At 43.3% G+C, this 14,765-nt stretch overlaps 1 protein-coding gene across 4 annotated transcripts in view; it reads right to left on the minus strand.

Annotated features, from left to right (window-relative positions):
• LOC118332564 (formin-binding protein 1) overlaps positions 1 to 10,003 on the minus strand; it is a gene marked incomplete in the record, with an annotated part of 53,593 nt that extends 43,590 nt beyond the window's left edge. For 2 of the 4 annotated variants that reach the window (XM_035667917.1, XM_035667918.1), the window contains 1 exon segment: positions 9,716 to 10,003. In XM_035667917.1, the coding sequence (XP_035523810.1) occupies positions 9,716 to 9,739 (24 nt within the window). 4 annotated transcript variants of the gene reach the window in all.
• Between the last annotated feature and the right edge of the window lie 4,762 nt (positions 10,004 to 14,765).

Consider the following 14,765-nt stretch of genomic DNA (forward strand, 5'->3'; position numbering starts at 1 on the left):
CACACACACACACACATGCTTGTGCACACACATAAACAAAGAGTGATGATGATCATGTGCTTGACCACTGAATAGCTTCCCTCAGCTATTTCCATTTGGGTTATTAAAGGTTGAGAAGGGGTTGTCGCACCCCCCCTCCCCACCCACCCTAAATGAGGATTTAACACATGAATGCAAACAAATGATTTCTTCATGTGGCAGGCTCAGACACTGGTGTCTAAATGAGCCGATACAGCAAGCAGGCCTCGATCTATCTTGCTAGGATAGGATTTTGAAGTTTTTTACTTTTGTAAACTCATACTTGGATTACACTGTATCACTATCGTTTTGCCGGATACAGACCATCACTCATAATGTAACTGACATTTGCAGAGAGACTTTCACTATCACTATTATGAATTAGGTGTAGTCATCGACTGGCTGATGTTAGGCGACATCTATGCAAAACATTTCCCTAAAAGAACGGCAAAACAAAAGAAAACCGACACACATCCACCGGAAAATACACAAATGTACAGACGCGCGCCAACTTTCTGCAAAATATGAACAGCTGTTTGGCGCAGTGGGTGACCTTATGTGTCAGAGCTCTTGTTTGCATGCCATGTAGATATTTATAGAAACGACGCCCCTGCCAGTCTGAAATTTAAGAATGTGTGTTGGCGTATGCACACGTGTATCATGCTCCTGCACCCATAAACCATTTCTTCTCTGTGCCTGACCCCAGTTGCTGTTTAATCACTCCACCTCGGGTCCATGTCGCTGAGCAGTGGTGAACAGTGTTACGTAGGAGTCGTCGGTTCCCTGGATAAGAAATACCCACCCTTGTTGCGACGGTTAAGCAACAGGAAACTGCTGCCACTCGGTTCTGAGTCATGCTAACTGGAAGGGTGGTCAACTCATTCTTGGATATCAAAAAGAAACTTTAACTGCAGCAGCCTGTAAAAGTTCAACATGTGTCTAATGAGTTCTTACGAAGCGGAAGCTCTTTTTATTGTCATATTGTACAATGGTACACCACAGGCATTCTGGGACCGCCACATGCAGCTTTTGTTGCTCTTGCTCGACTGATGCTACTGTATGTTTGAAGGGAAAGAACAGCGAGAATGATTTCTGCTCACTTACAGCGCTTGTAATCTTCATCTGCAGTAGCACCTGCAGATACTCTTCATAAGGACACGGCGGGGGCTCCTCCTTTGGCTCTTCTTTTTCTGGTTTCAGGAAAACGAAAAACTCGCTTTTTCTACGCAACATGGTCAACGGTTTTCAGGCAACAACAGAGTAGAAATAAGGAGCCCCCGACGGGAGTTAATCCATCTCGGAGGAGTAAAACACAGAGAACGAGTCTTGGTCAAGTAGAACAGATTTAAGATCCTGCGTATAGAAATGCAAAGATGAAATCCAGACACATCGTATATCCTGGTAACGACTAATCCAAGAACATATTGATGGAAACACGCAGAATGCAGGCAGAACACAGGTATAATGAGAGGGAACAACAGAAAAGCTGTAACCAGCACAACTTGATTAAATGACGTCATTAATCTGATTACTACACCTCCCTTCTAACTACCCTAACCACCCAATGGGATGTCGTCGTTGGGGGGATTATTCCTGTTAGGCCAGCAAAGACACATTAGCCATTGTTCTTGTTGAGCTGTTTTTGTTCTTTTTGGGGGGCAAAGCTCTTTAACTCTTACATAACACATTCTCTAGAATTAAGGAAAACTTTGAACTTTAGAATATGCCTAACATGAGAGAACCATAATGACACTTTATATACTGCTACGACATAGCAAGCTTCAGCTGAATTAAATCCCTGATTCCTCCAGCAAACAGAGTTGGAAGCAATCCAGATTTGTCTGAGATAGGCCATCTCTTAGCCCATGACTTTGTTAACATTATACAGCTGGAGCAAGTAGGGCATTAATGGAGAAAATAATCAATATCAATACGCTGGCATTGACTGAGCGCGAGTGTTTGTACACTTAAAAGTGGGCTGCAATTAGTTTGTTTTCAAATCCATGCTAATGTCGGCTCACTGGGGTTGTTGTTATCTTTCAGCTGTAAAACCTCCCGCTCTAGACGTATTTTGGCCAGAAAATAGGCCAGGCTACTCCACGTTGTCCAACAGGTAAACGTAACACAGTTAAGAGGCAAAGCGGTCAGTTAAGACTTCAGCTTCACTGTAAATGACACCCTGCTCTGCTGTCTACTAATCGTATACATGCCATACGTTCAGGTGAATGCGTCTCTTTGCTTAGGCACTATGTGTTGCCATGACATGTCCCGCGAAGACCATGAATTTGACATAACTACATGTTCTCTTGAAGGGGGTCAAAATGATACCTTCATGATTACTGTACTTCCTTGCCAATAGGTGTCAGTCTTTGAATTTAATGATACTGTAGATGTCGTGGAACTTGGAGGGGTGAAAAGAAGCTACAAACAGCACCAGCATACGGTGTAATTAAGTCTGCTGGCAAACATGATGGTGGCAAATGAGAGACTGCATTAAGCATATTTGTATTTGATGTGTTTTACATTTACACCCGACTGTCAGTCTTTCTTACAGTTTCAGTTTCATAAATAGATCTGTGGGCCTTTTTCTGTCGGCGTCGTATAAGGCTTCTCTTCTTGCAGCGGCTCTTTCCTCACTCTCTCCAGGGCACGCTCGTTTGTGTTATCATTCCATTTTTGCCTATAGGTCCACCTAAATGTTACACACTTCACCTTAACTTGCAGAATAACACAAGACAGGATAAAAGTCATGCGGGCAAGTATGGCTGGTAGAGCCGAGAGCGGGGTTGCTATTTTAAACCAAAGCATTATATTTCACTGGAATGGTCTGCTGATGTTCACACGGATAAACATACAGCCGATGTGGCGGATGGCGTGGATTTCCTCAAACGAAATGATTTTGTAGGAGAAGAAAACACGTTACCACAAATGAATGCCTGAGAGGCTCTAGAGATGGCAGACCTCCGACTACATCTCCTCCTCTTACACCACACACACAGTCTGCTGTTTGTATTCTACCGTACGAGAAGTCAACACTTTAACCTGCTAACAGCCCACAAGGACTTTGAGACTGTAGCTTTATTCTCTCTTGCAAACAACAAAAGGTTTTATGCTGATTTACAATCCTTTCTTTTTTTTGTGTGTGTGTGTGGGGGGGGGTGGGGGATAAAGGCCTCATAGGACTTACACTGTATCATCAAAATGAGCTGAAATCTCCAGGTGGTCCTCTTTGTGGTTGGCATCACTAACAGTATTCAGGCGTTCTCTGAAGCACTCCACCCTGACATGTATCATCTGCAGATATGAGTAAACGTGGCAATCTTCATCTCATAAAGACTCCGATGTATCCGTGTGTTTGAGCTGTAACACCTACTCAGGAAGACATGGAAACGTATTAAGATTTCGAGGTAGATACCCTGCTCAGACCATGCTAGAGGAAGTGATGGATATCATTTCAAATGTCATTTACCGCATTTACTATTAATAAACGTCCACATGCCCCACCTGCACCCCCATTATGAATAAATCCTAAATTAAGAGATTCCAGCTAAAACAAACAGGTTCTGATACAGGACCCTGCAGATTGGAGACCAGTGACAGACCACAATGATGTAATACCTCGCCAGGAAGCCTCCTGCATCGCAAACCAGCTTTATTTTGAAGTAACACACAAGTACGTATCCATTAACATCAGCCTCACAAAAGGCAGCTACAGGAGAGGGGAAAGCCAGTGAGTCAGGGTGATGAAAGCAGAGAGGAGAAAAGAAAAACAGAGCAAATGAGGAAATGTAAAGAAAGCCAAGAGTGGGCTGGAGTGAAAGCTGAACCCATCTCCAGCAGTGGGAGACCAATTGTGTGGTAACTGCATGGCTGCGTGAGCCATTACGGCTTTGAATCGTTTAACATTAAGCAGCCATAAAGTTAAAACACTAAAAAGACTTCCATGGTACCGTGTCTGCTGACCACATCTGGTATCCCTTAAAAATCAGAGAATCCACAGACTTCAGGAAGCACAATAACAGACCACGACTAGGAGAGCTGAGATAACAAGAGCCAATAAAACGCAGAGTAGCATCTTTAGCAGTTCAGCGCGCACACATGCAGTTGATGTGTGTGCTAGCGAGCTGCAGCAAACATCTGCGCTGTCACATCTATTTGCTTTCCGGGGCTCATAAACACAGACTGAGAAAACACTCCAGGGGGGACACTCGCAGGAATGAAAGAAAAATGAAAAATTCGATTTGCATTCTGGCCCAAAATATATTTTAGCGTATCCTTTAACACACTGTAATGTCTATTGTTTATTAGTTGTTTTGTACAAGTAAATATGTACTCATTTCAAACCAGGACATATTTCTTACTGCCAATTTGTACATTGTATGAATAAAGGTTATGAGGTTCTTTTGTGTAGGTGGACAGTGGATACTTCTGTGTTTCTGTGCGTGTTATCCCTGCTGCCACTACCACAGTTTGGCCTTAAATGAGGAACACTCAGGCCTGAAAGCATTTGTGACTTCAATGGAGATGTTGCAGAGATAAAAAGGTTGTAGCCCTTTGTTCGCCATCCTTCGCCTTGCATAGTCGTAAACCAGCTAACAGGGCAGGCAACCTCTGTGCTAGTGTCACTGTGTTGAGGGAAACTCAATGCTGCCACAGCCACAGGACAAATGCCACTTACAGTATGTAGTACAATATAGCAGTAGTTAGGAGAACATGGAATGTGATGTGATAATATGTCACAGCAGTGATTAGAGGCTGGCTATACGAATAACAGAAGAGATGGTGACTAAAGATTAGAGGCTGCAGTAGTTTGGGGTGGGGAGGATTGAGTCACCTTTTTCATGAACAAGATGACAAAATAGCTTAGACCTCAGCTGTTCAGATCTGAGGAAGCAGAAGGACAATGCCTGTGGTCAACACAAAACACACACAGCGGCAGTCAGAAACCTAAAGATATTCCATTTACTCTAATGTTACAGAGGAGAAAAAGCAGATAATGCCCACATCTGAAAACAAACAGGTACATACCAAACTGTCAAAGCAGCCTAAATGAAAGGTAGAGGAAGTCTAACATTCCCATTATATGATAGATGTGTTGTCTTTATACACAAAGGATCAAACAAAATAGAAATGCCCGTTTATTGTTACTCATCTGCATGTCTGACATATGTCAATGTGAACCTACTCTGTGTGAATGCCCCCCCCCCTCGGCCTCCTTTCTTTCTGCTTCTCACTCCCCGGGGTGCACTCCGGGGCCTACAGATCAGACGTAGATCCATTCATCACTACTTTACCGTCATGGGGGTTCAAAGAAAGAGGTGAGGAGAAAATGGGCTCGAGCTGCTATCACTGAGTCAGCAGGTGGGTGGCAATGAGTGTAAGATTTAATGGGGGGGGGGGGGGGTTGCCAGGATTTTCAGTCAAGGTTTCAGTCTCTGATTCCCCCCCCCCGACTCCAGCACACTGACAGAAGGAAACAAACGAGCTCAAGTGTCGAGCCTGGAAGTGTCTCGAATGTCAAGTGAACAGCGGGGGGTGAGGCCGGACCCTGGGGGAGTCGGACAGCAGAAAACACTGAGGACATCTCAAAGTAACAACAGCAGGAGACCAGCCCTGCCATCTCACTGCTCTGACTGCATGACCGAAATCCACAAAAACAAGAGCGTGAGGTTGTGATCGAACCTACCCCTGCCCCCCCTGGCAAAGTCTGGAGCACCACTTGACAACAAGAGGGAGAACGAGTGAACCCCTCCAGACAGTACCGCTGTCCTGTCTCAATTAAACTGGGCGCGGTGGCCAACAGACAGGCCTACAATTAAAAAGGCTTTTCCGTCCCGAGCGGTCCCCTCTAGCAGGACAGCTACAGATATTCACACCTCGACTGAACAATCAAAGCCACGCGCCATCTGAACAGTGTAAGTGGCGAACCAGCATTCAGTCAGGGGACCACCCACGGGGCCAATTTGCCATCTAGTCTAAACGCAATGACGATGAGCCCTGTGCAGGTCAACTCACCTTAAGCTGCTGCTCTTTGAGTAGAGTTTCAGCCTTGTCCATGTTGCCTCATCAGTAAGTCGTGACGGGAAAAGATATTTATACTACATGTACGGACTATGGAGATAGTGAACTCCTGTGAGAAAAGTGCTTCACATCCAGTTCCCAAATCGACCACAGGAGAGAAGTGAAACGTTCTAGGTGTGTCATAGTGGAAAGGTACAGCTTTTCACAAGTCGAGGCAGCGGACACGATTCGACTTCTTTTTTCATTGTGAGCTACCACACAATGAGCTGATATGTAGTCTCTCCGAGTGTTTCGTGTGTGGTACAACCACTGGTGTGTTTGATCCGCCTAGACGACATGCATTTGGCCTGGTTAGTGGCACCTCTGCTACCTTAAGTACCAGCTTTAACACCCGAGCCCCCAAGAGGAAACACGAAGACGCTGCGGTCGCCCTTTCTTCGAACTCTCGACGAACACGGCGAACTTGATTTAGAACGGTTATTTACAGTGTCATGCTTCTACATTTAGTTAGAAAATAGTCACTTAAGATTTCTGTCTTTTTTTTTTCTGACCTCCTGTTCCGCTAAGAAAAAGTCACATGTTTCACCACATTTGACTTCCTTCTCCCTTGGCTGCGTTTGCACACGTTTTGCCTCTTTTGGAAGGGTTGCAGTGCATGCGTACTGATCCATTTACGTCATCCTCTGCTTGCACAAAAAGGAAACGGCTATTTCCTAAAGATCTGACCCACACTTTACCATCTTTCAGCACATTCAGTATGTGAGGTTTAAAACCCTGCAGGTCGATGGGCTGGCTCCCTGTTGATACTGTTACAGGGACAGGCCAGTGATGGTCCTAGTTTTCATTGCAGCAAACATTCCCAGAGTCTGTCTTGAAGTGGATGGTGAAGACTATAATCAGTGCTATGATGTTGCACCAAAGGCATTCCACATTTCAGTCTAGAGTCCATCGACTGACTGCGGTGACTCACGAAGCCTAAGACAACAGCCATGAACTGCTCGACACAATTTCAAATCAAGTAAACAGCGTGATCACTATAACTTGATTCGGTACTTGTTCTGTTCGTGAGGTTGAGAAATCGACTGTGACTTCATTTCCTGAAGTGTCACTCGCTTTCCTGTTCGCGGCGAGGGACAACAGGATGAACATGATAAGACGTGTGGTGCGTGCGGTGCCTCATCCTTCGTCTGTCGTGTTGCACCATCAGTTTGTTTTATGCTAAATAAACTAAAAGACAGGGACTAAAAACACCCAAAAGAATCCATTTGATGTCCAAAGTACTGGATCAAAAAGTAACATTACAGGACTCCAGAATAGCTGGTAATCACTTTAATTTTACTTTGACTAATCAGATATGGCAGGTAATTTAGGATTAGGATTACCACTGATTCATTAATAGCTCGTCATTCAACGACACATTTGAATATGACACAGATGAAAAACAAGAAGCCAAAGCACACAACATCCTGCCTTTGCTCTACATAAAAGTGTAGGTGCTGCCTTAGCAACAGCGCCTGTGTTACCGTATGTTTCGCTGTTTGATCTGGTTTGGGACAACAAGAAAATCAGCCGCGTGCATTCTCCAGTGGCAGCAGCCACCTGTAGAGTGGTGCTCTGTCTCCTGCCCCATTGGAGGGACTAAGATTAAAGGAACAAGTGTCTGGATTCCATTCAGCCCGCTAAGGGGAAGGAAAAAAAAAAGCAAGCATCTGGTTGTAATATGTTATTCTCTGCAAAAGCTCAGACTCTTGTTTAAAAAAGGTTCAAATGTTTTCCAGACTTAAGGTACTCATGAAAGCTTGTAGAGTACCTTCAGGCTGTGTTCGCTTTGCTTGACTACCTGGGCAGCAGCGTTTCTCGGTCAAGCGTCGCAGTAGTAAAGCAGAAACTCACTGACATCACTGGGAAAACGCACTTTTTGTCTGTGAACTTTGGGCCAGGTAAATTACTGGAGAATTCAGAGGAGTGCCCCCCTTCCTTTTCTTCTTAGAAAGGAAAACACATCCCTGATTTAACTATCTCCAGGCCCCTTTGCTGCTTGGTAGGCGAGAACATAATACTGACCTTGCTAAAACTGCAGTTTTATCAGAGAGAAAAAAAAAAGTGCTCCACACTGCAAGTATTGTGATCAGGTGCAGAATTAGCACCAAAAAAAAGCATTAAATTTAACAACCCGTGTAAAAAAAAAAGGTTATTGTTGTCATATGGGATGCAACATGAGTTTAAGACAACAAAATGTGACCCTTCTCGCGGGTTCAAATGGAAACTCAATGTAGTAACTTGCAAGCATACACACACACTCGTGCATCTCTGCACACACACAAGCACGCGTGTACTGAAAACATTCCACATTCATGCTAAACAGGCAGCCAATCCTGTAACAACAGGCCAGCACACAGACAGCAGAATGACTGTAGTTCCAGTGGATCATTTCCACAGCAAAATAACAACACGAGCCACTGAAACAAAACCCAGACAACAGGAATTCCTCCTGCCACGACTGCTTATTATCAACTCATAAAAATAGTTTGACACGATCCTGTAATCTTTATTATTCCCATTCTGTAGTAAACAGCACACTGCCCTAAATCTGTGGACATCTGTGAGTCTGAATATGGGGAAATACCACAGATACAGTAGTTGGCTTGATAAGGGCTACTACCAGATTCACTTCTTAAAAGTGAATTTAAGTGGGATTAAATCATTGCACAGGAATCTGTAGTAGTAAGCTCACTGGGCTTCTACTTTGTCTTTTGTTGTTGTTCACAAGGAGTGATGAACCCAATCAAACATTATTAGGATATTAGGTCATCCTACCCCCCCTCTCCTGCACATACCCACCCCCGATTCTGTGACAAATGTGGAGGATAAAACTGTAGAGGGTCTGGTTACTCGGTCAAATGAAATGCAAGTTGTGGTCAAACCCAAGAAGAACCTGCTAGACGTTTCCGTTTGTAGATGCAAATAGTTTATGTCACCCCGGATTTAGGGTGCTAATAAAAAAAAGTGTACAAAATGTGTGCCTCATGCGATTTAGCAGGATGTGTATGCAGTTAGTAACCGTCTCAATGAGTGACCCAGGCACTCTTGAGCCCTGCTTGTGATCAAACAGCAGTGCTTCAGTACCATTTTGTATGCAGATAAACTCCTTCCTCTCCTGAACGTGACATTACAGCGTGTGAAATGCACCCAGATTCACCTGCTTGTTGTTACACGTTTATGAAAACGTTACGAAACAGAAAAGTGCCACTGCCACCTGAACACGCAGCCTCACGCAACACTGCGAGGGGGTGTGTGTGTGTGTGTGCAAAGCGTGGTTCAAAACGCTCAGAATGTAAAGTAAAATGGATGGCTAGCTGGCCCCCCTATCATCACCAATAGCCTCCTTGCCGACTGGCTAACACGCATTCACGTTACTCTGATACTGAGGCGACATGTTAGCGCAACAAAGATAAGCTTCAGTGATTAGCGCTACAAATTGCGTTAACTAGCGTCACAGAGGCTGAACGGCCGCAAAGCAGCGCACACGAAACGTCGTTTTAACGGGAAACGCGGAGCCATGCCGCGTCTTGTCACACGCACGTTTATCTAATGTGAGAACCGTTATGTCCACAAAGGCTCCGTGAAAGAATAAAATAATAACGACAGCACACGATACAAGTGCACCGAGACTCACCCATAGCTCTGACCCCCAGCTCATGGTTTCAGTACGATGTCCTCGGAATAATCCACAACTCGTATGAGGTGTTTTCAGCAGCAGATGTGATATTTTTAAATTTTTTTTTTTTAAAGCCTTTGTAGTAGTCGCCCGTCAACGACCGTATGCTGAAGGAATGAGTGGACTCCTATCACTCGTGGGGGTTTTTTTTTTTCAACGTCTCATCCTGTCTGATACAAGATGGCCAGGAGCTGCAGCATAATCTTCAAACAGGATAGTCTCGCTATATGCAGCGCGCGGGCACCCAATGACAGCTGCTCCTGCGCGCGCACACGCAAAAAAAAAAAAAAAGGTTGGTGGGGGGTTGGCGGGGGGTGTCCCTGCAGGGTTGTCCGTAAAGCCTTTTATAAATATCGGTGCTCGCTCACTACCGCTCGTTGTAGCCTTTGAACTGATGAGAAGAATCGTTTTGAACATGCGGATGAATGCAGAGGGAACGTGGTGGTGGGAGGGGTTGACTGGGGGGGTTCAAAAAGGTCACCACCCATGGCAGATGTTTCATTGAATACCCCCAGAGGGTTTAACACTAACCCACACCACTTTCCCTTTCTGCCTTTGCCTTTCTCCCTCTGATAAGACCTGAAGTAATCATGCATACCTTGGACAACACCCTAGATTTTACACTTACAGCACAATGGCCACAAGCTTCCACTTGGCACAGGGGTGCGCACTGAAGGTGCAGAGTTAAGAAACTCTGATGCAACAAGAATCAGGGCAGCTTCAAAATGTCATGTAGCTTCATAAAAAGGAGAACATCGGAGGGAGAGAAATGCAGACTGCTATCTGCATTTCTGTCCGTTGCACAAGCTTTTATTCAAAACTCTGAGCCCCAACTGGTGACCTTTGTCTGCAGTCCACTGTTAACATAATTATGACCTCTGCTATAAATCTATATGGACAGCTAGTGGATACATTTGAGGCACCCATCATCCTCACGATTAACAATCAACAACAATCCCTGCTCCCTACTGTCTTATAGTTGCTCCATCTTGTTCCTAGTGATGGTGTTTCTTTCCTGACATTCTCTTTTGCAGTGTGTGACAGTTGTCATAATCTGTTTATGTTGTTTGTATTTATTGTTGTAACAGTGTTTCTAAGCTTCCCTGTAGACCATGGATTCTCTTGAAAATGAGATTTATATCTCAAAGAAACTTTTACCTAGTTAAATAACAGAAAATTAAGATGAAATTACGTTTAAAATTTTTGTATAGAAGACATTTAAAAACTTCTGACAAATGCTTTACAGAGATGCTCAAAAATAGACGTAAATAGGTAAATAACAAAATTAAAGAAACCAATAATCCTATTAACTGTTAAGGGTTGTTATAAAAAGACATAAAATCTTATTTTTGTGACAAATAAAGTCAGTCAATATAGCCTACTGCAATTTATTCTGATTATACATCTCTCTCAGACAACACATTCACTGTATCAGCATCATTATCATGATCATTGTGATTAATTGTGTGAATCTTTACATGAATATTCAGTTTTATGATAATAATTCTCTTGTGTTACGCTGGAAATGATGAAGTGGTTGATTCATTGTTGACGCTATGGCCAGTATTGCTGCAACAACACTACCATCTAGTGTTGGAAATGTTTACAAAATGGAGCGACACCACTGGAGGCCCACTCACTAACTGCAGAGGAAAGAAAGGCATGCAAAGGCCTTTCAGTGAATTTCAACTGTAACTGAATGTTTTACTTGTCTAACACAGGTGCAATAAACAGCATTAATTACGTGGATGTTCTTTTCAGGTGTGCCAGATCCATGGCCCTGAATAACTGAGACACTTTGATTGGTTACACCTGTGCTTTTCCTACTTTGATAAGTGAAAATGTTCGCTGTGATAAAGGTCTATAATCAGCTATGAAATGACAAATTCAGGAGTTCATCCGTATTGATATTTTTTGTGTTTTTTTTGTGATTGGATGATATACACTGCAGGTGTATACAATTTAGGGTTTTAATTTTAAGTTTTAAATGCATGTTTTATTATTGTGTTATTGAACATTAACAATTTAACAATTTAGAACTTTGAATTTGCTGTCAAGTATTGGTTGATTGTATGAACAAACTCATCAGGAAGGCCGAGTCTGTTGTTGGCTCTGGCCCGGAGGCTCTGTTGGTGTGCCCTCTTAAGCCTTGTGGCACGCCCTGGGAGGAGGTGGTGAGACAGTCGGGATGCTTTGGCAAACTGCTGGCTGAATCATGGGGACAATCCCTCCCACGCCCCTCCACAAAATACGTGCGACAGCATGAAAGAGCAGTATCACCGAACAGACGAGTTCAACCCCGGCTGCTCTAAGGCAAGGGGTACAGAAAATCGTTCCTCGTCCCCCGCTGCACATAAGGCGCCTTGTACGCTTAACTCATCGTGCGCATGTTAAGTTGAAGATTTTATTGGACGGTGGTGGCAGAGATATAAAATGTTGTATAAAAACAATATGTGTGTCGTTGATAAGTTGGTTCACAAAAAAAACATTATTTGTAAAAAGCGGGCTTAAAAAGGCGGCCTTTGCATGTTACCTTATTAGAAAGATTACAAGAAGAAGATGCAAATTTTGTTCATTTCTTGCAAGTGTTCGCCTGCTTGGAACCAAGATGTCTCCTATACTTCACTGTAAAGTCCATTTTCAGGGTATGCGCACTGGTGGAGTCAGTTGCATACTGGACCGGGATGTCACAAATCATGGCAGTAGGATTTTCAATGAGCATGATGAATGTAAAAACATCCTTCCAGTTTCAAACTCTGCACATAAATCATTCTGCAAAGTGAAGCTTAAACATATTTTTAAGTGGACGGGGACTTTTTTTTTTACATTTGGATGTTGGATAATAAAGAGTAAAAAAATATTTGATTTGATAGCAGGTTGTCCAACAGGGGGCGCCCAAGGACCTTCACTGACAACAGTCTGGGTACAGAAACCCTTTTTCAAAAGTTTTTTTTTTTTTTTTTTAGATTAAAGCCCTAGAAATATTAATGCATTCAATCCTTTCCAAATATCAAAAATAAAAACTTTGACTGGCTCCTCTCATTGTAGGACGAGCAGGGACTTCTGAGATCTAAGTGCAGCCTTTCGGTCTTATCAGCAGCTTTCACCAGATGAGATCATGAGTTTCCGCTTCTCCTCTGATCTAACACATCACCAGATGGTGATCACAGCTCAGGGTCTTTTTTCATCCAAGTGCACAGGTCTGATAAAACAGCTCCAAATTCCACATCATCCGCTGGCCCCAACCTCTCTGATATCATGTACATTTGTGAACCCTCTTGTGTTTCAACGTGATGTTAACGACTGAACCTCAGTTTCTCTTAGTCACTTTTCTCAAGGTTTCTTAGTAGTTTCCCACAGGGGAATTACAGGCTGCAGAGCACTCAAATTGCACTAGGGTTAGGTTTCTATGCTTGTGACTGCAATTTCTCAGTCTCCCGTTCAAGATGTGGATCCTTTCACCCAATAGGGGTTCAAATCCACATTGCCAGTTTCCCAATAAGCACTGTAACCTCACTGCTACCTCTCACCTCGAAGCTTCATGGGGCTTCAGAAGTGTGAAGTGAGTCAGGGCCAGGATGCAGAGCTGTTCCTCTTTCAATTAGCTAAATTCAGGTTGCTTATTCCTACACGGCCTTGCAGGAAAATCTTTGGTCTACATTGGTTTGATGAGGATGTGCAGCTGAGAGGAATGGGATTTCAGTTGTACCAGATGAACTGTACATGTACACTTCATTAATGGGAACCCAAAGCTGTCTGATAATGACTCATGAGTGGTGAAGACAGACGTAATCACTTGATAACATCACAAATGTAAAGTTTGCAGTCATCTCTAATGTGTCCTCTTAATATTGTCTGCAGACTTTCCCTGAATAGCTTTCAGTTTTTTGCTAGTAGTGGTTTTGCTCCTAATAAGCAGAAATGAAACAGTGTGACAGCTGATTGCATTTGTGGTGGGATAATAAAAGAAAAGGAAATGGCAACTTGGATCAGATTTTCTCTAAATCTGATAGCTGTATTTGTTGCTACATCACCAGGTGGATGTATTTCTGTAATATTACAGTTTGGCCCTCATGCCTTTTTGTGAGTCACTCTAAAAATTCCATAAAAATATACACAATAGACCAAGTGGGTGCATTATTCTCTAAATTTGCAAACACATTCATATACCACAGCCACACATACTGTAATTATTGAAAACACACCCACATGTCAAACAATAACACACTTATGCAAACAATAGAAGATCTCCGGCATTGGTTGTTAGAACTCGGTGCACTGTATGTATGATGTGTCTATTCCTTTTTTCCATGCATCACATCCTGTCGTGACACTTGAGTTGCTAAGTAAACAGTACATCTCTCCAAAGCAAATGGGTGCTAACTGTGTACCTGCATAATCGGGCACGGTCATTTGTGTCAGGCTGCACTTGATATCAACAAGAGAATGTGTGAAACCATGTTGTTTTCCTTGGCAAAGCAGCAGAACAGCAGCTCTACCATGTACTTTTACCCTCTTCAACAAAGCAAAGAGAGGTTTGGTATTAGTTCTGACAATAAGTTGCAAGTAATACAAATGTGGCCTGAAAGCCCAGTGTCAGTGGGCCTCCAATATGACCCAAGCAAAAATGTTATTTTTTAAGGTGTACACAATTCATTTTGGTTGTTAGTGGCTATAAAAGAAGGCATTTCAAGGTTGTCCAATACCAGCAAACACTGTTCTTGTAATAGCGGCCCTGCTTGCTTCTACCTGCACGACATCTTCCAACTCCCCAGCAACAGCCCTCAGCTTTTGTAGACTGCAGAACCCATAAACATGCCATTTGCATTTGTTTTATTCAAAAGTACACTTTAGTCGGCTAAAAGTTTAGGAAATTGCTATGTCTGACAGCGTGCCACCCACAAAAGTCACTGTTTGGAGAGAGATGGAAAAAGATTACACAGCACTGTCGACGACGAGTCATGGGTCATATGCTCCCGGAGGAGGGAGCTGAAGTAAACTGAACCTA

Source organism: Morone saxatilis, unplaced genomic scaffold (assembly GCF_004916995.1).
Source record: "Morone saxatilis isolate NCDOM2014 unplaced genomic scaffold, NCSU_SB_2.0 Contig21, whole genome shotgun sequence".
Lineage (NCBI taxonomy): Eukaryota > Metazoa > Chordata > Actinopteri > Moronidae > Morone > Morone saxatilis.